This window comes from Hippichthys cyanospilos, chromosome 2 (assembly GCF_059441005.1).
Source record: "Hippichthys cyanospilos isolate Australia breed blue-spotted pipefish chromosome 2, RoL_Hcya_1.0, whole genome shotgun sequence".
Lineage (NCBI taxonomy): Eukaryota > Metazoa > Chordata > Actinopteri > Syngnathiformes > Syngnathidae > Hippichthys > Hippichthys cyanospilos.
Genome location: NC_142370.1, coordinates 20,253,460 through 20,280,839, shown reverse-complemented (window position 1 = coordinate 20,280,839; position 27,380 = coordinate 20,253,460). Strand labels below are relative to the sequence as shown.

Below are 27,380 nucleotides of genomic sequence, written 5' to 3'. Positions count from 1 at the left end.
AAAAAAAAAAAAAAATCCTCTGGGAGCGGCGGGGTAGCCCCCTTTTTCAAAACACGAACGTTAACACAATATATCATTACATATCAGAAGTTCTATTTTGTCTTCGTTTCCACATCAACTTGTCCTTGAACATAAAACAAACAAATCTGACATGACACACTTTTGACAGAAAATATGAGTTTCTTCTGTTTCAAGTCTTTAGATTTGCTTTTTCACGGTTCGCCCTTCTGTCCTCCCCGGAGAACTGATTGGCCACAGCTCAAGTCTTCGATATGTGGATAAAAGCTGGCTTTCCCGTTATTAAATGGGCGCAACGTGTTCAGAAATATGCAGCGTCTGACTGACCCTGCGAAAGCCTTCCTCCGGCCTCAGTTCTTCTCATTGAAAAAGCAATGCGATTCTGAGCCATTCTGCTAATATTATTTGTTTCCTTGAAGGATTTATTCTGGAAAAAAAATCTCCCTGAGCCATATACCAGAATAAAAAGCAAATAAATCGATCCAATGCCAAGCGTTTCTCTTAGTTTACCTGCTGAGAAATGACAATGACAGTGTTTTCCTTATCTGGATTCTTTCTGGCATTTAGGATTTGTAATCCACAGTACTATTTCTCCATGCCTCACTCTATAATCTGTCAAATATAACCAGATAAGCGCCAAACCTGTGCATCCCCTTCATTCAAAGCAAAGTGCTATCTCGTGTGACGGCAACTAAGCCTTCGTCTGCCTGCGTGTGCCCCGGGGCAGCCCGGATCACTCGCCGCCGATGAATAGGCCAAGGGGATCAATTCGGCGTTTCTTTACCCACTCCCAGAGCATCTGCCTGCCAAGTGACGCAGCAGCACCGCCATTGCACAGCAGCTGATAGAGCACACAAAAATGATTATGTGGCCTTCACTTGAGTGGTGAATATACTCAATAACAGTCCTGTCTAAGAGGGCTCTATGTGCTGTTTGATCGACAGTGAAACTTTGATCAGTGGTTTGTGTGCTCAGGACAATCTGGAGTGTACAGCAGCGATGACAGATTACAGGCCGGAGATACAGTAAATAATAGCACTTCGCAGGCACGAGCACCTTCACTCCAACAAATGAGGCTCCTTTATGGTTAACACTTTTCTGATAGCGTGGCTTCAGAGAATTGTGCAGTGAGAGGAATGGAAAAGAAACTTCATGTCAACAGGCACGAGCCTGCAGAGATCCACCAAGCATTCATCGTGTCACTCACTTGTACCAGAAAGGCTGAAATGTTCAACTGGCATTTTCTTTGCTGAAGTGCTGTCCTGAAGCGACCCGATTTTACACTATCGCAGAAAATGCACATTCCTTTGATTAATCGCCTGGGGTAATATTTTTTCTTATTATTAGCCACTTATTAAAAGTAAGCGCTCCAATGGCAGGTTTGTAGTCTTTATTGCAGTATCTGCAGTTAGCTATAGTTATATCCTGTATTCATGACATCTTGGAAAATCAGTTACCACATAAGGTTGATGGTACATTGGCTTGTGTCTCTGTCCTGATCCATTTGAAACCGTGATAATTATAATGGTCTGTAATCCTGATGGATTACAGGGTCACTGTGTCATTACTGTTCTGAGTTGTGCTCCACAATCACTGCTCATTCAAATGAATAGACATTAATGAGTTCCAGATATGAAGTTCTTATAGTTTTGTTTGTTTTGGCCGTTCATTGGGTTTATTGGCTCCATTTTGTTCATCTTAAATGTGGCAGGGAACACAGTTTTTTGCACAGTGGGGACTCTATATGATTGCGGATTTGAAGTGCCTGTACTAGCTTCAAGTTTTTTTAAGCATGTAAAAATAGTGACTGCATGTATTTTTTTTTTCATTTTATTATTTGTGGTCAGTATCAATTTTTGCCCCCCCATATTTAACACATGTATGCTTGAGCCATTCCTCCCATCCATCCATCCATCCATCCATCCATTTTCAGTTGCCGCTTCTCTTCATTAGGGTTGCTGGCGTGCTGGTGCCTAACCCAGCCATTTTTGGGCAGTAGGCAGGGGACACCCTGGATTGGTTGCCAGCCAATCACATCTGCTTGATTTATGTTGCACAATATTTGTAATTTATTACTGGTTTTGAACAAACTGTGACTTTAAATTGTGTATAAAAATCCCGGGCAATTCCTTGCCCAACATTCATGCATTGCTCACCTAATCATTGCTTGTAAAACTGAAGATTTGCTTTGTTTTGAATGAGAGGTCCACAGAATAACCTTCACATAGTGGTCACCAACATGGTGCCCACAAGGATCCCATGAGTCGCCCGCGGGCCTGTTCTAAAAATAGCACAACTCGCAACTGAGCTGCGTCAATAATAAAATATTTTCTGACGCTACTTTTTTTTTTTTTTAATCACACCTGCATTTGTATGAATTCTGGAATGTTGGATCTTAGAACGTCAAGCAATCCACGAACCATGTGCGGCCTGAACAATAGCGATTGTTCTATACTGATCATGGATTAAGTCTAATAAGACCTGCTACTCTTGAACACAAATGTATTGCCATTCTAAAACAATGAGACCATTGGTGGGCGCTTTATTCTCGGTTTGGTGAATCCATGTGTTTACATGAAGCGCAATGTCCAACACAGCAATGCAAATACGTTTATTTTGAGCTTTGATATATAAGGTATAATACAATTTAAATGAAATGAATCCTTAGAACTCAAACATGTTGGCATTTTTTGGACCTCCTTGATTTTAAAGTCTGTTTTAGGATTTGGCCTCAAATTCTAAAACAGACTTATATATGTATCATAAAACAATATGAAGTAAATGGCAGAAAACATTCCTACGTATACAGCTTCCGAAAGTTCGAAATCACTTGCTGATCCGTGAGCTGGGGAGGATGGCGTGGTTAACTATGGTGAATGAAAATTCTCCAAGAATATCCATCATCAAGGCCAGGAGGGTGCACAGGGGCATTATCCGGCACATGCAAACATTTCAGAGGGAATCGGCCCTCGAGCAGATAAAATGTCTTCACGGCCGGACTTAAAGACAGGTTTATCCACCCAAGAATAACAATCATGGGCGGCCGTGCATATGACTTCTAACCTGCACCCTGAAATGAACAGGGAGTCAAAGGCGACAGTGAGTGTCGTCAGTGAGTGAGAGAGTGCGCAAAGTATTCAAACGAGCTTGTTTGTTTGTCGAGCTTTAATCTGAACAAGCTGTTCCCAATGAGGCCTGGGATGCATCTTGGCACTGTGGCATTGTGGTTGAAATGATACAAGCCACGCCCCTGCTCCCATTTTCTTCTCACCCTGTCAGTGTTCTTTGTCCTGCGTGCAGATGCAGTGGCGTGCTGACAGCATCCCTGTCGGGGGAGGATGGAGGTGGTGTTGACGGCTCTCTGTCCTCTCCAGTCTGAAGCTCACCTCCAAAATACCCCTCTCCCCCTCCAACCCCACCAAGCGCTTACTGAGGAATCACTGTGCCGTTCCTCAGCCAGCTGCAGCAGATCATTAATCCTCTAAACCCCCAGCCCTCCCACCCCACTCCCCCTTCCACAGCAAAGCCCACATTTGTTTTTTCTCTTACTTACTGATGATACATGTTGAGAATCTCTATGAAATATGAGTAGAGCTGTCATCTAAGTAGGCCCTCTTTACCCTGTTTTTCCTGTGACCAGAGGGCTGAATAATAAAGCGGGGTTGCTTTTTGAGCGTCGAGGCAGGGGCAGCTAGGGGGTCAGAGAGAGACGTCATTAGGCTAGTTTGTAGTGGTCAGTGATGTTTGAGGGGGTTGGGGTCAATGAGAGCCCTGTTTACAGACTCTGTGTTTACATTCCTGACGGTGAGCGCCAACTTTACTGTTGGAAGTGAAAGGAAATGCTTTTATTCTGCTGAGCAATGGAAAATTCAAGCCAGTACATCAAAGGGGAAAAAAAAAAAAAAAAACCACTTATTTGTTGGGTCCTCACAAGTCCAGACAGAGAGGCAGGGAGGGTAGGGAGTGAGGTGGGGGCGGCTGAGATGTATTTGAGGTCTTCAATGAACATAGGCATGAGAAAATGTTCGACCGTGGACCCCCTTCGATCGACCTTGGTCCATCTATTTTGAAAGTTTACCCGAACTGTTAATTAAACAATTCAACTTTTCACTTCAGTCGCACCAAAATACAATTAAACCTCAGTCATCCTGTTAAAAATTAAAACAATCAAAACTCCCTCTCTTGCATAAAAAAAAAAAAAAAAATCATTACAGTAATCACTGCAGCTTGGTCTGAAACAAAAGCAAAGGCTTTACCAAATACAGTGGTGCCTGTACTTACAAACTTCTTTTGTTAGGAAAACTTCAGGTTACAGAACACCTTGTTATGAAGGATGATTTGGGAAACAGAAGGCAAAAATTGTTGGCGTAGAGTGAGACATGAAACACCAGCGCTCTCTAGAATAAGACTGTAATGTGTTACTTCATCACAACCCGAGATGTCTCCACTCCACTGCTCGAGCTGGTAATTCCCATTTGTATTTGATGCGTTTTCATTGTTTATTTACACTGATTTTTACTGTGGTCTTTCATCATTTACATGCTTCATCCACACTTTCCACCAACAATTCACACCGTTGGACTAACAAACATAAAATTGACATTTGCTAAAGATAACTTTCCACATATTCACATAAAAACACATTCATACCACAATGGGCTGCTGTAAACAAATCGCTGAAAAATTCTTCAATCGCTAGGTAATTAGCGTGCTATCTAACGCTAGTGTCTGACGTTAGTGTTGTTAGCACGTTGTTAGCACGTTAGCAAGAGGGCTAAACAACATCACACACAGGAAGTACTTCATGGCCATACACAAAACATAAATAAACTTACATGCTCAAAAAGATCCACAAATAAATATTATTGCGCCTGTGGACTTGTAATTGATGCCTATATGACTGGAAATGTAAAAGAAAAATGTCATAATAAAATAACCGGAACAAAGTTCTCTGCACGCACCACCAACAATGCTGTGTTCTTCTTTTTGCGATTGTTCTTTTTTCTTGCTGAGTTTTTTCTCATGTAACGCAATGTCTTGCGGACTACCAGCAATAGCTAGGCAGGCCACGAATTGACTGGGATCGACGCAATTAGCACCCCTGCTTTAGAGATGACATGTTTTAGAGGTAGAATGATTAGGGCCTGTCTGATCTTCTGCTTGATATTATTATAATTTGTTTTGGGAGAAATACATTCCAAAAGTAATGTAATTACTGTAATGCATTGCTTTTTGCTGTAACGCCGTGGGGTGCAAAATGTTTACTTGCTGATCTACTCCAGCTGAGATGAAAGCGGCAGCAGCAGACGGCAGGTTGAATATGGACAATATGTACACAAGATGGACATATGTCCATTACTTTCAGTAAGAGATGAAGACAAGAAGAATATAATCGTTAGGTGCACTTTGTGTGCGACACCTAAAGAGCTTTTCAGTTCCCGAAATAGAACCAGTAATTTGACAATTCATTTAGAGCGGTGCCATAGTAACGTGAAGTTAGCGAAAACACGCGGAGGATTGTGCTGTCTCGCTGAGAGATGCCACTTGGACATCAAAGGTTAGGAGATTAATTCGAAGATATGTTGCCGCTTTCCACAGTGGATCACCAGCATTTGGAAAGGTCCCTGTCACGACTAGCAATAATGACAAGGTAAGCTAATGCTAATTTTCACTGCACAGTTGCTATTACTAATAGCCCATAAATAGTTCTGGTCAATGTGTATCAAGATGAAGCATACAAAAAAGTACGTTAAAAAACTTAACGGCAATATAGGCTAGCTGCTGACGTTAGCCTCAACGAAACCATCTATTTTTGAAACATCTGTCCCTAACCTAGCCGACTGAACTTGAATTTGAATATTACCATTGAAATTGTGAAAAGCACTGTTTTTGCCTACAGCATAAACAATGCATCACTGTGCTGTGAAGCTAAATTATACAGGGATTAAAATAGAAAAAACATATTTTGTATCTTGTCTTTTAAGGTTTACAAGACAACACAGATGAAATGATTTGTACAGGTTTTAGACTTAAGCCAACTTTCCACTGCCTGTGTAATGCGGGTAATGAGCACCATTTAGAATGGCAAATCCATATTTCCAGTTATAGTGGTGAGAGTAATATAAAAGAAATGCAATAATAGTGTAGTGCATTACATTTCAAGTACTGTACAGTAATATTGTAATGTAACTAATTACTTTGAAATGACAGTAACAAGTAATAAATAATGCATTACAGTTTTGAAGTAACTTGCCCATCACTTATTATAATGTTATATGTTGTAACCCTTCAAATACCCTTCAAAGTATGCAGATAGTGTTCTCCAAAACACAGACAATTTTGTGCACAGCGTATCTTGTAATTTCATGCAAACAAAACCACACCCAAGCTTTAGTTCCTTCATTATATACTGCTGATGTTTATTATTTTAACACAGTTGTTCAATGCTTCTTAAAATCAATAATTCATGAATTGTGACTTTCACAAGAAAAGGTCTGGTAAGCATTGTGACTCATGCAAAGGAATTCAATGGGATGCCACTTTTTTCCACAAAATAGCGCAGCATAAATTAACCATAAGTGTGACAGTTTAATAAGACGCACATTCAATGAACTACTGCTAACATAAACACATATGACAATGATTGCACACAAGCAGGCTTGTGAGAAAATCTGAAGTGTCAAATGGCAGATAGCATTGACACTTCTTTCATTCATCATTCTAATGTTCACTGTAAATTGAAACTTTTTGTTTCAGCTTTCATTAACAATGAATAATTGAATTCATAAACGGTAATGAAATATTGCTGAAATGATTAACTATTTAGTCAGGTGAATATTAAGTAACTTAGATCATATCACACCAAAAAATTAGCAACAATTAAATGAGTTTTATGTTGCATAAATTAATTATACTGTCAGTGCTCTGATTAAAATGGCAACTTTGATTAGAGTCTAAATTTCAAGTTAAATTTGAAGCAGTTGAATTTAAAGCTTAAATGGTCTCATGGGCTTGACACGAGGAAGTCGCCCAAACACATCAAAGTGCGAACATCATCACTTTCCAGGTCAAACGCGACGCATGGGGTGCCATAAGCAGCCGCCGAGGGTGGCATTGGAGCTAATGCCCCTGTCTTGCGTCGCTTGTTTACTACAGATTTGATTGGCTATAGATTTGGAAGGATCTGGACTCTTTCATTGTTTAAAAAAAAACAAACAAAAACTGTCGTATCAGGAAATAGTTCCTGGATGAACGGTCTCACCCCCAAAAATTGAATTTATTGCTGTATTGGTGTTTACTGTACAAAAGAAAAACACAATCTTGGGTTTATTGAACATGGATAATCATTCAATGGCAGACCTGAGGCACGGTCGGTCCTCATGAATTCCGATCCTTTTTTTGTTTTCAAACTAAGACTTTTAACAATTTCTTACAATGGTAACACCTGGCTGCCTTTTTAAAAACTCATCTCTGAAATCATTGCATGAAATATCATTAACTGTGATATTTTAAGTAATCCAGCCCCATCGGTTTTGGTCATTGAGACAAAGTGACGTCAGAACCACAGAACAGGTATTTGAGTCGTCATGGTTTGTTTAAACGTAATCAGTTGGAAAGGCAGCTGTCAGGCTGTCAACATCCAAACTGTGTCGGGTCATATACATCTATTAAACTGGCTTTGAAAAGACATTGGACTTTTTGCTAGCCAATATGGGGTCTTAAGTGCTACCAGCTCGCCAGTCTTTTATGCTAGATGCTGCAATAAACGGTGACAACAAAAACCATACAATAAACATCATCATAATTATGTCATGTTTTAGCGCCTTGAATTAGCGACTGAACTTGATTTCCAAACAGCCTTGAGTTGTTTATCACGGAAGTCAGGGCTCGCTCAGGGACGGACAATTGTGCAGTGCAAAGGCAAGTCAATCGAGTCAGCTGTTGCCTAACAATCAAAGCTTACCGAGGCGTTCGTGGCATGGCAGGAACAAGAACTTTCCCGGCGTACTGCTGAAGATGCTGAAGTATGTACAGTATGTTGAGCAGTATGACTTTACCTGCAACGTTTCCCCAGTTAGTCAATGTTCTATTGAAGAAAGTGACTGTGAGAAGCACCATTAAACACTTAATACATCAATGTTTGTTAAGTGTTCTCTCTCACAGGTTTGAAATGAGGTGCCCATTCAGTCACCTCCAGGCCACTGAACCTTTCATTTCAAAAGTCCGCTTCACAACGTACACAGAGAAGCATTCACTTTATAACTGGCTTTGACAGGAAACAACTAAAAATATCACACTTTTGCTGTAATTGCTATGTTGCCGTCTTCTTAGTTGGTACCGTAGCTGGCAAACGTGACCACCAATGAATGTAATTGCTATGTACAGCAGGGAGAGTGTCATGTCAGTTAGCTCCTGTTATATAAATATAAGGTGTGCAGCTGGACTAAGTGCCACCCTCCAGCCATATAAAATAAACTGCATGGGCCAAGCAGGACCCGGGCCTAGGCGGGTGAACATTTCTTTGCGTGATGCCGTTTAGTTTCAATAATTCAGCATACTTGTCTTTTAACGTTTGCCTTGTATGGCATGCTTTTTTTTTTTAAGCCAAGAGATTTATTGCAATTATTTTTTTCCATCTCTAGTTGTTCTGATGGTTATTAAGACTCATCATGTAGAAAAGAAACATACTACACATGGAAAAAAACTTTAGGCGCATTTGTAAGGTACATATTCTGTTGGGAAAGATTCCAATTGCAGATAGAGCAAGTTCGTACTAGTCTGCCATCTTTGAAGTTTTTTGCGATTAGAAGTTTGCAGTGACTAGGAACCTCATTGCCTGAAAGTTGACTCGAAACTTCGCAAAGCCATATTTTTTATGTGAAAGAGGTTAAAAAAAACACCTTCAAAAATACTGCAAATTACCTTGAAAAGGCAATGATAAAGTCAAGTAAAAAAAGGAATAGCCAGCATTTATTTTCATTTGTTTTACTGACATTGCATGTCTCCATTGTTAAAGCATCATGCACTGTCCAATCAGCAAATAACTTTGCCTAGAGGCCAAGTTTGTACGACCTATATCATGGCATTTTAAACTTTCCACTGTTTAGTATAGACAAGACTTGTAAAACAGGCTAGAGCATTTATCAATTTGACTTCTCCAACTTGGAATCACGTCTTTGTTGGTGTGTGGGTATTTACGTATTTATTTATTGAACGTCGTGGTTAATTGCATGTGTAAACTTTTAGATGAGTTGTGAAGGAGGACCAAATTGTCACCCTGGCTCTTTATTGAATCAAAGAGCATTTAGCAGCAAGTGCATCTGGAGCAGCAGCAGGAGGTCACAAAACATCAAAGGGTGTACAATCTCTCAAAGTGACACCGTGCTGCCTTCAGTGTTTGGTCGCAAACTGACCTGCAGGCAATTACCGCAGGCGCCACACTGCGGGTTGTCCTCGTCCAGCACTTTTTTTCTTTTTGCCAGAGCAGAAAACGAATGATTAACTGTGAACCCCAACTCAAACTTTGCAAAAACCTTTGACAGATTGGCCATCATCACACATCTTAAAGTACTACTTTGTGGGTGATATATGGCTTCGGTAGTTAACCTGAACAGATGTTTGCTAATGAAGTGACATTTGAGATTCTCATGTTGAAATAAACACTTCCTTTTGGTTTTAGTGCTGATGATTTTCTTTCAAGGCAGCAAGATGGATGATTTTTGTAGCGCCACTTGAATGACTGTTAATGCCTCTTTTCAGTCATGAAATGGGGTATTCTATTTCTTTTTGGGGGGTTTAAGTGAGGTACAAGCATAGTTTAGATGACAAGTAATATTTTTGGACAGACGAACTTTACCGATTTAACTGGCGTGCTCTTTATTTTTTCTTCATGGTTGGTGGACGCAAGCAGGGAGGGTTGAGGTGTTTGAAGCTGTGATCACGGGTTTCTTGAACGAAAAGGATCAGTCAGTGGTCGTGATTCCTAAACATTTAGAGTGTGTGAAGGATGAGTGTAAATATCCCGAGTGGAAGCAGTTGATATTTTTATTCACAAGGCTGGCTGGACAGCCAACAGTGTGGCCCTTCATTAGCTCAAGGGAATCGAGACTAGAGTGGGGTGTGGTGGCGTGAGATGCTAAATTTTGTGTCCGTGTTGACGTCTGCATTTAATCAAACCCTTTTAGGGCTTGCTTGGTGGCTCCGTTTGTTTCACGACTTCAAAATCTACCCCAAATACTGCGTAATACACAGCCAGTCATGGTTCATGTCCTCCATTTTCACTTGTTGGCTAGCAGCACTGTTGAAGTGAGTAGCACTGATTCCTCGCAGCAAAAAATTTGGGGATTCGAATACAGTTCAGTTTATGTCTATCTTTCTGTGTGGAGTTTGCATGGTGGCCCTGTGCTTGCACATTTTCACACCGGGCACTTCATATTGTCCATGTGTATGACTGTGTTTCTGTGTCAGTTCCGTGATCAAGAGGTAAATAGTCAAGGTTGTACCCCACTTCTCTTCAAGTCGTCACGCATTTGTATCTCGTACCCTTGTGACCCTGATGGCACTGTGTAGTTGAGGTACTGCCTGACCCGTCGCCACTGGGAGGGCCTTAGGGGTCTTGGCCCACCCACCAAGTTTCTTGTGCCTTTCTCTACTTGAACTGCAGATCACTAAAAACTAACAAAACATGTTCTTTATCGTGATAGCTATTTTTTCGTTGTCAGGTAACGTCAATCTTGACAACAATCACGGCCACAAAGTTCAAATTTTGCGTGTGCTTGTGTCTGATAGCATTCCACATCTATTTTCTATAGCCGCTTATCCTCACTAGGGTTGCCGGTTTGCTCTTGCCTATCCTAGCTGTCTACGGGCAGTAGGCGTGGGACATTGAACCGAGCCAGCCAATTGCAGGGCACACGGCTACAAACAACCATTCGCGCATCCAGTCACACCGAAGGACAATTCAGAGCAGGGGTGTCGACCTCATTTTTGTCATTTTGTAGCTACGACTTCCCTTATAGGACAGATACGATGAGGAAACCAGTCCATTTTAAATCATCTCGTTGTATTGTTACCGTTCAACATATCAACGACTTATGTATTACACATGACACTAATTAACAATAATAACATTTTGGAACAAAGTTTAGCAGAAATTTGTGTGATTTGCTTTCGCGGACCACATAAAATGACTTGGCAGGCAACTTATTATTTTTTTTTTTTTGCTGGTCTGCATTCGTCAGAGCCCTGCCTCCTTTCTGTCATCGTCTGCCCGTAATTTTTTCAAGCCAGACAAAATTCGCCGTCTGTCACTCTGTCTGTGTATTTTTGCTCAACCTTTTGCCACCACTAGAGGGGGAAATTGTTATTATTTTTCCAGTCCGTCATTGGTCAGGCGCTGGTCTTGTTCTGTCTGCAGTCATGCTAATTCTTTTTTTCTGTTTTTATCCTTGCACTTAAATTTAACACCATGTATATTGTTCTATAGTTACACTGCAATTGAAAAACACAACACAGTAATATAAGTGTAACACGAAAACAAAGCCAGCTAAAGGGCTTAACAGTAAGCTATAATTCACTATCATGTTTATTAATACACTGTAAGTAAAACAAAGTATTACTGAGGTTGACTTTACTTAAAACACTTTACTGAGCTCATTCAATGCCATGGACGAGAATTCTCATCTTTTGAAATAGTATTAATAATAAATAACAAAATTCTGGTCAAATATCTTTTTTTTTCTTTCTTTTAAAATTTTTTTAATGAATATCAGCTGCCACCCATGACGTATGCTTACTAATATAAGCCAATTGAGCACTGTAATGATAACTGTGACCATTGGATTTGCACATTGGATTTCCACACTCATAACAGCTATTATCTACATGTAATTCAAAGTAATGAAGTCAACCTTTCATATGATTACCCCCCATAGTTACATAGACATAGCGCACAATATTCTGTTGGCCTTGAAAGGTGATTGAAAATGCTAAAAATACTGGCCCTCTAGAGCACAGGTGTCAAAGTCAAGGCCATGGGGCCAGATCCGGCCCGCCACCTCACTTTTTGTGGCCCTTGAAATGCTGATGTGACTTCAGGTTTCTGACTAAAATACCAAAATTTCAAGTTGTCTTTAACTTTTAAAAATTTGGGGGAAGAAAAACAAACATTTTCTTATCCTCCAAATCTCTTTTGAACAGTTTTTGCCGGCTTCTGGTATCAAATCTTGGTAAATGTGTGATCAACACACTTAAAATGTATTTGAATTCACAGTCATTCAGGCCCTCTGACAGAAACTATCACTACAATGCGGCCCAAAATAAAAAATTGTTGTTGTGACACCACTGCTCTAGAGCTTTCCTTTTCAAATAATGCTTGGCACCGAAGGAGTTAATGAATTAAAGAGCTTTTATCTTGCATTTCCTGGGCAAGAGTCAATCAGAGAAAGAATGCAAATTTTTTCTGCAGCCATTAATTACTATGAAGAGTGACCCCCTTGCAGTGGAAACGCATCCCAGAATGCTCTTATCAGCAAGCAATTTCTTTATGTGAAACATACAGTAATCCCTCGCTGTATCGCGGTTCATCTTTCACGAGTTCGCTGCTTCACGGATTTTCTACATTGTGGATATTTTTCACAGCGCATTGTGCTCTGAATCCTGATTGGCTCAGGGTCTTTACTGTTGTCTCAAAACAAAATATTGACGCTGTACTGTATTGGTTTTTCACTTGTCAATTTGTTACATAAGGCAAGAGGATCCAAAAGCTTGCTTTCGTCTCTCCTGTGTCTCTCCTGTGCCCGTGTGCGCTCAGCTCAGCTAACACATAACAAACGTGCTAGTAAGCACATTGATTGACAGCTTGGTCTCTTTGAGCCGATCCCGTGACTCGTAGGCGTGCCGAGAGGAAACGCACACGTCTGTGTGCCTACCGAGAGCAACGGGCGAAATGCGCAGCTTTGGAAATCTGACTTTTACCTAGATTTTTTTTGTAATAAATTGAAATTTCAAGTTTATTGTTATGATATGAGAGGCATCACTTTAATTCGATGTACGGGCATATCCGTTTATAAAAATCTTCTTGCTCAGAAAGAGAAAGAGCTCAACAACTACTCATAACAATGTGCGGGTTCAGGGCGAAGAGGCATAGCTGGGACTGTGAAATACGCGAGTGACAATGTTTCCAACTTTGTATTACTATATTAAACAAATTTGGGGCTTTAAAACAGGTTCTGATTTTTGGTTTTATTCTATAGTTACGTATTGCATTGTAAAATAATAAAGCAATAAATAAAGCTGGCTACTTCACGGATTTCACTTTGCACGTGTTATTTTTGGAACGTAACGTAACCCCAGCGATAAACGAGGGATTACTGTATTTCATCTTTTTTCCTGATGTGTTTTTCAAACACATTCAAACCACTTGGCGGGGTTCCAGTACCTGCTAATATATCAAGGGGCAGAACATATTGTAAAAACGGAACAACAATTATTGGTTTATTGCCGTGATCCTAAAGTCATTTTCTTGACATGAACCATGTCCTTCTCAACCACGATCGTAAGCATCATGTAAGTGTGGTGTTGTGATGGATAATTACAATTCTCTCCCAAACCTGAGAACACTTTGTTGGGAGTTGAACTCCACCCTTGCTCTCCTGCTGTAAAAAGCTCATTGCACTAAACATCTGTGTCCAAATTACTGCACCAAAATGTATCTGTGGGCATGTGGTCCTTATCTCATGAGTGGAGCTAATGCCAATGCTACGCTAGTTCTCTAAGTTCTATCTTTGCACCTGAAAGACAGGTGACAGATATGTGGAGAGAGTTGGCTGGATTCTGTCTATTGGGTGTCAGCAGGTTTGGGGCGATGCAAGCAGCAATGGTCTAAATGCTCAAAGTAAATATTGCCCTGTGTTTGAACTGCACAGCTACGACCCTAGAATTCTATCACACACTCACGCACTCCCCTCCGCATCCTATTCCAGCTCACGCACCCATGAGTCCACCTTGCTAAAATCACTTCCCAATTCAGGCTTTCTAATAAATAAGGAAGGAAAAACCACTTTGACAAGATTTCACCTTTGTAGCTGGCAGCTCATACCAAAGTTAGGAGCGATAGTTCAAAATGTATTAGATACAAATGAAAAAAAAAAGAAAGTAGTGTGAGTGTGTGTGTGTGTGTGGTATAGACTGTCTAATGAAAAAGCGGACGAAACAATCTTTTTGAAAAAGGAAACATGACAAGTAGAACGCTGACTGTGACTCTACTAGGTCTAGCTATTGTGACACCTCAAACTACAAGTACAAAACAACCAAAAATCAAAACTGACAAAGGAAGCTAAGAAACATGCCGTGAAATTACCGTCAGTTGCACCGTCAGTGTTTTTTTATGTACATGGTGTTCCTGACTCGCTCCATCAATGCATCTTTTTTTCTTTGTATGACAAACTCTTTTTATTACCTTTCGTGACACATACTCAATTTATACCATACTATTACATTTTCTATTTGAGTGTGAGGCGCCCGAACTTGTCTGACTTCCAGTGTGTTGACACTTCTCTCCCTCATAATCAACAAAAAAAGCCAATGTTAGCCCCCAACTCTTTAACTCAAAAGCTATGCGAACATCAAATCCAAAGCGATTCAACACCAGCATTTAAATGTGTCGGTAAGTTATGACCGAGGTATTCAAACATGAATTTCACAGCCAAATCGGGAACGACCCGCTCCCATGCCAATTAGGGCATTTTTTGCCACGGAAGAGCAGCCTGTCCACTGCCTGTGGCTTGAGGCATACATACCCTGCTGCATGGGACAATTCCACCCCAGTCTTTTCCACTGTAAATACAGTACGTAAGGTTGCAAAATGTAACGCGCCCGCTTCCGTGATGGCTCTGCATCGTGCCCCTTCATCATAGGTGTTTCCATGTGTGAATGACACCTCCTTGGTGAGCTACTTTTTAGCAGCAGTTTGTTGGATGGCATGGTGTTGTTCCCCTCATAAAGCTTGACATATTCCATACTTTGTGGGGTGCCTCCGATTAAGTTGCTAAAATACGTTTGTTGTGAACAAATGCAGCAGCGGTAGTTGCTCCACATCTGCAAACCCAAACGACTCCAGAACCACTGATGAAACAACACCTGTCTTTTAGCAACAAACGATTCGTAATATTTAGCTGTAGCCATGGTGCGCTAGCCTGCTGTTTGGCGTGAGTGCGAAGTAAACGATGAATGCGGAAGCTACGGAAGGGCCAAACACATCGCAGCAAACAGGGAAGGAAAAAAATTATTTCATTATTTTTGAAATCGTCCACAACAAAAAATGTTTCCCTCCCTGCTGAAAACCAATCTGGTGAATATATTTGATTGTGGCAGTAAAGATACATTGTTCATTTGAATGTAATCACTTTAAACCAAAAGAAAAGACTTTTACTTTGCCTCCCCCAAAACAAACAAACAAACAAACAAACAAACAAACAAACAGAACAATCATGTTTCCCATCTGTTCTTCTGTCAGTAACATTTAATTGAGTCAAGGCTCAGTTGAGTCAAGATTATACGCCTCTACGTACATGTCAATGTTTAAATTTCTTTGCTTGATGAAAGATGTTGAGCAACTCTAAGCAAAATTTGAAAATCCATTGTTAATACACCTTTTTAAATATTAATTTGGTTAAAGAGATTCTGCATATTGCTGTTGTAATTATTTTAAAAAAATGTAATATAATGAAATGTTTATCCGCAATGCTCTTGACTGAGAGCTATGAATCTTTAGGTGGGTGGCACTCGGTTAAATTTGTTGAGCAATAGCATCATCAATTATTTGCCTTCCCTGACATGTTCCTTCAGTTCCAGTTTCTTTAAATGAGAGCTATTTTGTCACAAATGTTCTGAAACAAGGAAAGCTATGGGATCCCGATGTAAAATACGAGAAACTATTTCAGTGAAATATGACTGGGTTTTCCCCAAAGATCCCTCTCTTCTTTGGTATTATTTTGGTGTGTTTTGACTTTGTTTATTCATCCCTATCCCAAAGCAATGGCTTCATCCTCCAACTAACCAAATTTGTTCCCAGCAAGTATGATTCCTCAACACAAAAGAATGAAAGAAACTCACTGGGAAAACCCAATCTTTTAATCTTGGGCATGAGTCAATTACCAGAGCGGCATTACTGAACATACAGGCATTTTTGTCTCAGACTGCACCAAAGGATGTATTGACTCTGACATGTTTATTTGCTTGCCAAAGCAATTTGGAGCATATGCAACTTTTGTTCTTCAATGGAATTGTTTCGTTTGTGGGTACATGGAGTACTTGCAAAAAAATAACTGGTCAGATGATAATCGAAGTTTGCGACTGCTATTGCTTTGTTTATTTCCATTCGTGCTGCTAACACCAAAGAAAACAGGGGAGTCGTCCATTTACTTGGTTTCCCAGCCTGCTCGTTTTAGTCATTTTCATGTCACTGCAAAAAAATGCTTTGGCTGGTGGCTGGCATTTCCTTTGGGGACAGCGTTTGAAAATGGTGCTGCTCGAATACAAATTTCCCATTTGCCATTGATTAGAGGTGGAATTTTTTGATGACTTGCACATTGTCACATATCGAACTGATTTGGAGGATTTCACCGCACGTAATCGGTCTAGTTGATGTAAAGCCCAAAATATGCCAGTGGACTGGTACGTTGCGAAGAATGTGAATGACTTTCATGATTACATATTATCAACTTTGTTGCATTTTCTTTAAATGTTTGTCAATACGCCAAAGAGGTGCACATGAGCAAACCCTGGGAAGATTAAGTAAATCGTTCAGCCAAAGGGAACATTAATAACTAGAAAATAAGCTGTACTGTCATAGTTTGAGTCATAATGGTGAAATATTGGGACAGCCAACAATTTGATTTAAACACGCAAAGATGTTTATGACCTGATTTCCACCCTTGTAAACCCTTGGTGGGCATGTGAAACTGTACTGTTGGAAGAAATGGAGACATATGATTTGCAACAAAAAGGTAAATTACTGTTCCAAAGCTACGTAGAAACAAGGCGAACTGTTTGACCTTGCTTCTTATTGCAAGACCAGGAGCATTAAACTGGCGCCAACAAACATGACAATTACAATAATGAATACATTCCACATTAAAACCAATACTTCCTCTTGTGGTCTCTTTTCTTTTTTTTTTTTTTTATTCTGGGAAGGCAGATGACGAAAGCCCAAGGCTACGCCACAGGAGATGTCTTATTGTTCTCACATAATATAAATCAATACTGCAAATGGGGAGAGCTTCTGCATTGCTAAATGGCCAGGAGGAAGCTTGGCAGGAGTTGAGCCACGACCATCTCGACTGCATACTGAATTCCATTTTGCACAGTACTCTAAAATGCTTTTTTAGACAAGAAATTATGGAGGACAGGAAAACATCACTAATTTATCTACTTTACGTTATTCCACATATTTCTGACCAACCAGTCAATCATTTAGTTAGGTAAATAATCCAATGATTACTCTCGACTGGAATAAATCCTTTGGGCTGCGCTAATATGTAGCAGAGGGAGCCCGAAAACATTGGTCTCCCTAAATATTCTGAACATGGAGCTTGATACTCTTGCTGAATGAAGTAAATCCAAGTTTAATAAAGTTTCCCGAGACAAACTTTGCAGATGTTGTTCTCACAACAGTTGGAACAAAAGGTATCACAGAAACCGCTAGAGTTTATGATTTTGATCGCGCGGGCATCCTGCATTGTTACTACCCCACAACAGACCTCGAGTCCTCCAGGAATAAGGCAACGTGCCAAGCGTGAGGGTTCAGGTTGCAGGTCATTTCCCAGTGGGATCAGCTGGCTACTGCAGAGGGCTTGTGATAAGAGTGGATATTGGAAGCTATGTAAACCTCATTAAAGTGCCCTTCGCCCATGTGCGGAGGGGTAATCCCAAACACCTGGGCAAGTTAGGTAGGGATCGGTTGGATTACAGGTTCCCTGACCGGGCATCTGCTTGAGTTCACTTCCATTCTTATCTTTTCATATTCTCACCCTGCAGCAATTGACGCTTAAAAGGGAACGCTTAAATTAACGGTACCATGTGTCAAAACTCGGTTGTATTTTAAAGGGGAATTGTTCTGAAAAACGATTTTTATAATAATTTCTTTGATGCTGTCCTGCTTGTTTGAACACAATATTCTAATTATTGCATTTGTGGGATATGGATGGAGCAGCAGCATACATCACAGGGGGCGACCATGTTGCCACATGGTCTCGACCGATAATTACATCACAGTTGCACACGCGCGTATCTTCTTTGTCAGATTCTGTTCAGTTAAATCTTCAGAATGATACATTTCGAACATCACTTTGACTTACAAGGACACCATTTATAGGTCTTTTCATCCTTGCAAAAGTGTGAACTTGCAAAAGTTGACCTATGCTCATCAGTTCCGTACTGCTTTCTGTACAGTAAGTAAATATTTGGCAAAACACCCTGTATTCAATGTCATTACATTCCATTGATGAGGAAACCATGACCATAAATGTCATTTTCAGAGCTTGTTTGGTGCGAGTTGTGAGCCAAGCTGGATTTCGCTTTGCAAATCTTTCTTCTCATGCAACAGTTTACACTGGATTGAATGATTAAGTTCTGTCAAAACCCTCTCAGTCAACAGTTCAATATCCTGCAGCATTAGTGGACAAGGTGCAACTTGTGTCTCATAGTGGCTTCCCATGTGCAGCCAAAAATTATGACATGCTGCCCTGTTGTTGATGAATTATTCCGTTTGATTGTACGACCGCCAATTCAACACTGACTAGTGTATCTTTTTCACGCATGCATGCACGCACACGCACATATAAAGTATATATATATATATATATATATATATATATATATATATATATATATATATATATATATATATATATATATATATATATATATATATATTGTGGCATCACAAGGGGACGTGTAGTAGCGGGCCGCTACTTCCCATTCTGTGAACAAATGCCACACCCCAAAATGGCCGAGAGGCCGAGGACTCCAATGCCCAGCATGCCTCACTGCCTCAACAGGTGTAGCTGATTAAGTAATGGGATAAAAGCCGGCCTGGCTGATTGGAGAGGGAGAGACTGTGCTGCTGAGAACGAGACTCGTGAAGTAAGAGAGTGCCACCGAAGACAAAGCCAGAGAGTTGTGAGAACAGGTTTTATTTGGACTTTGACCGTTTTTGAACTGCTTTAAGTTGTACTTTGTGCGCCAGTTTTGGAATCCTGTGAACAGACTTTATTTCAAGTTTTTGCATTTTTGATCATATATCTTTCCTGCTTTCGTTTGTACTTTGTAAAGAGAGTAGTTCTGAACTCTAAGAACCAACCTGATTTTGATTCCTGTCTTTTGACCACCTGTTTTGATATAGTTTCTTTGAACTTTGAGTGACAAAATAAACATTTTATTGAGAACATCTGACCTCTGTGACCCCATCTGCCCTGTCACACCTCATGCGACCCCACTATATATATACATATATATATATATATATATATATATATATATATGACCCCACAATATGTATATATATGTATATGTATGTATATATGTATATGTATGTATATGTATATATATGTATGTATATGTGTATATGTATATGTATATATGTGTGTATATATGTATATATATATGTACTCTATATGTATATATGTATATGTTTATATATATGTTTACATAATGTCTTGGTTTCAGTGAGTTTATTTCTATTTACTCATGGATTGTGGTTAGTTGTGGTCATTGGTCCAGTTGTAAAAATCTTTACAATTTTAAAGCCAAACAGATAAAGTGAATATATTTTACTATGCGTGCTTAATGCCCGCACACGTACTTGTTAATTGCTGGCTCACTGAACTATGGATGCTATGCAAACTCATTAATTTTTAGTATCACTGACTGCATTTGTACTGCATTAGCTTTGGAGACTAGCAGCACTTGGCACTTCTAGTCCCAGTTACTTTTTTTTTTTCCAGGTTTGTCATTGGGTGAATTTAAACAATAGTCATTTGCTGTTATAGTCACAAATTTAAAGTATGATTATGAGGTCAATTCCATTGTACTCTATTTTGCAAATGAGCCTAGCCATTAACTGAATGCTGTAGCAGAGGAATTTCCTTGATGACTTGCCTGCTATTGTCCATCCAACTTGATGGTGCAAAAAAAAAAAAAAAAAAAGCCTGTTAGATTTACTTTACATGGACGTTGGTTGCTCATATTTACCAGCGTGAATACTTCACAACTCATGTTAATAAAGCATTATTTTAATCCGTAACAAATGTCCACAATACTTTTATATGGAAGAGGTTTAGGGCCAGTGAAGAAAAATAATGTTGGCAGGATTCTCACTTTTATTTCAGGAATCTGCCTTTAATGTCAAAATAATCACTTCAAGTCACAATTCTGACTTTAATCAGTTCAATGAATTCTGAGAATAAAGTCAGAATTCTGCTTTTGATGTTATAATTTTGACTTAAAGGGAGAATTCTGCCGTTTCACACTTTTTTCTCTGTAAAATCAGAACTCCAACTTTAACTTTAACTCTAACTCTCTTTTTTTCTGAGAAAAAAAATCTGAATTCTAGCTTTGAATCCAGAACTGAGAAAAAAACTCAGAATTCTGAGAATAGTCAGAATTTTGACTAAATTCCTAATTCCTAATCCGCTTCGGTCAAGAAAGGTTTAGGACTAGTGAAGAAATAAATAAAGTTGAGCAGATTTTTAAATTGTATTCTCAGGTTTCTCACTTTTATTCTTACAATACTGACACAGTGCTCATTTTACCTCTGAAAAGTGTTGGGTCCCTGGAACTCGCAAAACTAAAAATACTATGGGTCCTGACAGAAATGTTTGTAATCCCAAATATTATACAACAAAAAGGACAAATTAAGTCCAAGTCAAGATGCAGTTATTAACAAATGTTATGTGGTCCTCAACTTGATAAGGAAAAATGGTTTTCTTCCTGAAGGTGGACCTTTTGAAAACCACTGCACCATCTTTACTTTAACTTCAGAGGGTATACTGTATTTTTTCACAGGGATACTCGAACACAGTCCGTATAATCTGCCTAACAGAATCACCTTTGGCCAATCCGATGCTTTGGTTCCCCTTGTAGACGGGGTTGGGGTCTTGACATCTCTCCATACAGAGTTGTGCCATGCATAGGACGTAACGCCAAAAACTGGCTGGAGTCCGGTTGAAACCTGATAGCTGGCCAATGTCAGAAGTGTCGTGCTCTCATCCACAGAAAGGGAGTATTGGATGAAATCTTTTGCCTTTATCAGAAGCTGCTTTTTTAGACTGATGGACTTGCTCAGCATCACTGTTTCTGTGTTTCTGTGTTTCAGTGTACATCTTTAACGTTACCAATTGTGATCAGTATCTGAAAGTTGACTTTTGCTGTTATGCTAGCTAATGACTTCTGATGAATGAAGCCGGTTCACACTCGGGGGCGCCACTGTTGCTTTATAGGAAATCTAGCATTAGTGTGTATAAAACACTTGCGGTTCGCAAACCGCAGTCGGTCTCCGAGCCTGTTCTAATAATAAATCAATATCATCCCGAGGGCCAAAGAAAACCTTCTTCCGGGCTGGTTACGGTCCGCCGGCCGGGAATTTGACATGTCAAAGTCATGACACATTAATTTCTCTGAGATTGTTTGGCAAACCAGTTGAGGATGTGCCCTGCCTTCTGCCAAAGTTGACTGGGATAAGCTCCATCATGCCTGCACCCCTTGTGAGGATAAGGCGTCAAGATAATGGATGGGTTTTCACTGTAGATATTTTATTGCATGACCAATATTATCACGTGTAAAGTGGCGTGAACAATGATTTGCTTCCTGATCATTTTATTTACCGGTAAATATAAACCAATCTGACCGTATATGAAAAAGTAGTTGCCCCCTCAACCTAATTGCGAGTTGTGCCATCTTTTGGCAGCAATAACCCAAAGCAAACATTTGCCTTAATTGGCGATGAGTCTTTCGCACTGCTGTGGAGGAATTGTGCAGAATTTTTTCAACTCTGCCTTGAGTCTGCCTTGCTCCGACTCCGACTTGGGAATTTCAAAACCTTCATTTTGTTGAGCCATTCCGAGGTGGACTTGTTAGTGTCTTTGGAATCGTCCTATTGCATGATTCAATAGCGCTGGAGTTTGAGGGCGCAAACTGATGGCAGGACGTTCTACTCGAGGGTCTTCTAGGAAACAGCAGAATAAATATTTCTATCGCAGCAAGTTGTTCTGGTCTTGTGAAAGCAAGCGGCACCAGATTATCACACCCCCATCACCATGCTTTACCGTACGAGCCTTTTTGGGTGTTTTTGGGGACAGCAGTGGTTTTCGCCCGGGAACTCTCCCTTAGATGCCGTTTTGTTGAGCGGCTTTCTTACGGTCAAGTCGTGAATACTGATCTTAACTCAGGCCAAGCAAGCAGGGAGGAAAAATACATCTGACGCACCCTTCATTGAGTTGTCTTGGCCTCGTCCACCTTTGTTGTTTTGGGTGTTTACAACCCGCTCCCAACTTTTTGATTGCAGAATTGTGAGGTTTGTAAATTGTTTGTTACGTGCGAGTTGGATGAATGCGACACGGCTGTTCAGACTGAAGTGGCAAGATTAAAAAAAAAAACCCTGACACTGATTGGATTTAGGACGACAAGGGTGCAAAGAAAAAAGGGAATTGGGTCACTTCGGGCTGCAGTGAAGCCTTAGCTGAAGACAAGGTAGAGCGAATTATAAGAAGTTCAAAATATGTAGCAGGCGGTGTTTGTACAAAACTTTCATTCCTGTTTAAGTAAATACACAAATGAATTATAAATAATATATACAGTAAGTAGTCCGCAACATCTGAAATTGATTTCGGGTCAACCATATGTCCTTTTAATCGTGGCAGGTAAGTTCGGAGTCACATTTGACAACAAGTTTAGATATAGTAAAAAATATGAGTTGAGTTGTACTGGAAAGTTTTAAAATGATTTATAGTGGCCTCATTTTTTCATGTCATAAAAAGCTGGCATTTGAACATGGAAGTGCACTGTGTTTTACTAGACAGTCAATTGAGGTTTTGATGGATTTTCTTTTGTGTGGTAGGCTTCACTTAACAACCTCTTTCTTTCTTTCTAGATGTGGATGAGTGTGCGGAGGCACTTGACAATTGCAGCATCGACGCCATCTGCCAGAACACACTGAAATCCTACAAGTGCATTTGCAAGTCAGGCTACAAAGGAGATGGCAAACATTGTGAAGGTAAATATTCTAATATTCATGTGCTCACTTTCACAAATGGTTTGTAAGTGCCACGTTCTGTGGCTTTCTTTTGGGACCATGCAGAGAATCGTAAAAGACATATACATGAAATGTTAATTTGCCTTATGGCTTGGGAAACACTTGTACTTATTTGATAAGAGCTTTACCTCACCTCATTATCCGCGAGAGCAAAGAGAAGCAAGGGTAGAAGAATTGGACGGGGGATGAGAAAAGCCAGTCGGCGAGTCCTCTTTTATGGCAAGATTTCCAGTACACATGTTGGAGAGAAATAATAATATGGCTCAAATCACAGTCAGCGACACAGCCAAGCCGTCAGGGTTTTTTTTTTTTTTCATTTGGAAGACTTTCCTCCCTCCCAAACTCAAAACTTTATTTTCCAGAAATTGTATTTGTGTTATTGCAAAGCCATAATCACAATGTTTTTTTGTTTTTTTTTTTGCTGACCATAGTATCTTGCCCGCTGGATATTCAAGATTGATTTGTGAAGCCTTGGTAAAATATGTTCAATGTTTAGCCTTCATCAATCAGAGGATTAGTGTTAGCAGGCATTTCTACAATAGTGATATATTTGCAAAGCAAGTTGAATTTAATGATATCATTATGCGTTGAGCTGTTTAATATCATTGTTGATGGCCTCTGGATTGTGGTTTGACTTTCTTGCTGGCTGCATCATGAATTGGCCCATTGGGAAAATAAAGATTTTAAAATCTGGGGTTGTTGGGTCAGTTTCTCATGATAAGTAAGGATATTTAACTGGCAACAGACACCAACCGGTCACACACTATCTCCAATTTTGTGAGGGAATATTAGCCAGTACAAGAGCTGGTTCATGTTCTTCCTTTACAAAGGTAATTACGTTCTGGTCGACACTACTAGAGTAAAATATACTGGTGTCTTACTATGTCTGATTTGGTCATCTCCATTTGTGACTTGAAAGTCCAAAATTTGGGAACAGCACTAGTTCTCCACTACAAACACAGGCAAGTATCTGTGTGTGCGCGCGTGTGCAAGTGCGTGTGTGCTCCCTAGTTTTCATTGGCAACAAGTGTAAGTGTTTTGGCAACACCCAAATCTGGAACTGAATCATTCAGTGCTATTTGTTGTTTGAACATAACAGCACTTACTTGGGCAACAACACAAACCTGTCAGATAAAAGTTGCATTGTTTTTGCTCACAAAATAAAATGTATGGGTTCAATTTGCATATCATGTTTGGATGAACGTGCCGGGAAATCAAAGTTAAAATGTTCATATCTTGTCTTCATGTTTGAATGTCAATTTAATTTTCCCCATTCACAGCAAAAATAAAGGAATTTCCTTCACCGTTTAAAATCAGTTTGAGGGAGTGGGCATTAAATATGTGGACGCTTTGAAAATTGAACAAAGCATTTTGTGGAAAATCTGTTGAAAACCTTGTACGTGTTCCAGGTTAAAGGAGGAACTGGAAAGCGTTTGGTGATTTTATGCTGAGCTTGGCGAACGTATGGAAAGAAGATGTGGGGAGCAGAGAGTGCTCCTTTGTCTTGCTCCCCATCCCTCTGCTGTCAAGTCTAATTAAGCCTTGCGAGCGGCAGCCTCAAAGAGAAGCTGAACGACCAGGATCGTAGGGCTTAAATGGGCCAGCAAGTGCTGAGTGGGTTGTGCACAGTGCTCGCAATCCATTGCGTCCTGGTCTTCTCAGTGGGGCCCTGCGGCCATCATCATAACCATTACAGACAGCCTCACTCTCACTGTCAAGCCAATGACTGATGTTGCTGTAAACGTCAGCCTCTGTCCCCTTTTTGTGAGACACATTTCCTTGCTTGTCACACTTGCGAATTCACTTTGTGGTGTTAATGGTTATTTAGTATGCATTGTTTTGTCACCGTAATATTACCACTACCAACGATGAAGAGAAATGTTCTCTATTGCAACAGCGGCATACAGAATATTTGATCTATATACATTATACTGTGCAACTAGGAATGTAGCCACAAAGGGGGTACAAGCCAGTGCCTTTTTGTGAAGGTCTCAAGCCTGCGGGAATGCACAGGGTTGTGTCAGGAAGGGCGTTAGGGTGTAAAACTTTTGCCAAATCAAATATGCAAATCCAAACTACGACTTCCGTACCGGATCGGTCTCGGCCTGGGTTAACGATGACCGCTATCAGTGCTGTTCACCTACAGGGTGCCGGTGGAAATTTGTCTACTGTTCATGGAAGAAGGAGAGGGCGAAGGTGTGTTTAGGAAGAGAGAGAGGAGGAAAATGAAGAGCCCAGAGCTCAGAGTTGGGGCCTCGAATGTTGGAAGTATACTGTAAGAGGAAAGAGTAGAGAGGTGGTTGCCATGATGCAGAAAAGGAAGGTCGATATATTGTGTGTCCAGCAAACTAGGTGGAAAGGCAGCAAAGATAGAAGCCAAGAGCAAGGTTCAAGTTGTTCTATCACGGTAATGGGAAGAGAAGTTGAGTTATCTTGAAGGAGGAATTTGTTAGCGATGTCCTGATGGTTAAAAGAGTACCAGATGAGTATGAAGCTAGAAAAGGCTGCTATGAGTTTCCTCTGGTGTTCAGGCTCTGCAGCTCCTCCACGTTGAGAGGAGCCAGCTGAAGAGACATCTAGTGAGAATGCCCCTTGGATTCCTCCCTTTAGAGGTATTCTAGGCTTGTTCCACCGGTCTGGACTTACCTGCCAAAGCTGCTGCGCCAACAACCTGATCTCAGATCAAGAATAGTTCATGGATGCATAGATGGCTGGATAAATTATAAGTATTTTAAAATTGTTACTTTTCAGTAACACTGTAGTATCAGCAATTTTCTGATCTTGAAGTTTAAAATACAAATGAGAAAAAAGAATTCTATGATAATGTAAGGGAAAATGTTTTATGTGTCTTTCTTCAAAACGAGATGAATGTTTGAATGTTTTTTGGGGTCGCTGAATTTTGGGTATCATAAGTATTAGTGGTATCTGGACTAGGGATCAAGACTTGAGGCCTCATAATAAGTAGTTTAATTAAACATCCTCTATGTGTGTCGCTCTATGTATTTAGTGAGACTAAATACACACATACATACACACACACACACACACACACACACACACACATATATATATATATATATATATATATATATATATATATATATATATATATATATATATATATATATATATATATATATATATATACTGTACACATGCACACACACACATTGAAATACACATTTTTGAAAGAGATGTCCATTGTGGGATTTCTACAAAATGAAAACCTCCTCAAAGACTGAACTTTCATTATTCAGCAGCGTTCGTTTTGTGGCGCTTGTAATGACAGACAATGCCCGACTCAAGAAATCCTTATGATGAACACAAAATTTGGATTATGTTTTCCCTCACCCAGACAAAGAGCCACTGGGGCCCCCATTTGAAGCCAGGCCACAAGATGGGGCTCAACGGGGCCTGGCCAGGCACAGTGAAATAGTGAATACGTAGTGTAGGTAAAGGTCAAGTACAAAGTTACTTGGGAAGTTGTCAAAAGCAAGAAGAAAAGACTTAGCCCTGTTTACAATTCACAACTTTAAAAGTTGGTAGAGACGTGATGAATGTCTCTATGTAGCAAACATTACATCTGTCTTGCAACCAAATCAACATGTTGTCAACTGGAACATGACAAATGATCATAATTCAGATTCCTGCTTTAATGTCTTCCTTTGTTATACTTGTTTTTGCAGACGTGGACGAGTGTGCGACTGAATACAATGGTGGCTGTGTCCATGAGTGCATCAACATCCCAGGAAATTACAGGTGCACATGCTATGATGGCTTCCGCTTGGCACATGATGGGCACAATTGTCTAGGTGAGTGTGTGTGTATGCGTGTGTGTGTGTATACAGGTGTGTGTGTGTGTGTATGAGTGTGTGTGCGTTTGAAGGTATGCACGAGGTTTTATGCAGGTGTGATTCTATCTGAATTCTTTCCTATGCATGTACACGAAGTGAATTGTCATGGTTATGGGAGAAAACTTTGTTATATGTTGTTTAGAGGTTCTGAACCAGTGTCTATATAGTCTGTTACTTTATTGTTTTCACAGTTAAATGCA

The 27,380-nt window shown here is 40.0% G+C and overlaps 1 protein-coding gene across 4 annotated transcripts in view; it reads left to right on the top strand.

The window, feature by feature from the left end:
- Nucleotides 1–27,380, top strand: part of LOC148427782 (signal peptide, CUB and EGF-like domain-containing protein 3) — a 97,874-nt gene that overhangs the window by 5,941 nt on the left and 64,553 nt on the right. For all 4 annotated transcript variants that reach the window (XM_088408030.1, XM_088408029.1, XM_088408028.1 and 1 more), the window contains exons 2-3: nucleotides 23,165–23,287; nucleotides 27,013–27,138. In XM_088408030.1, the coding sequence (XP_088264156.1) occupies nucleotides 23,165–23,287; nucleotides 27,013–27,138 (249 nt within the window). The remainder of the gene's footprint in view (nucleotides 1–23,164; nucleotides 23,288–27,012; nucleotides 27,139–27,380) is intronic.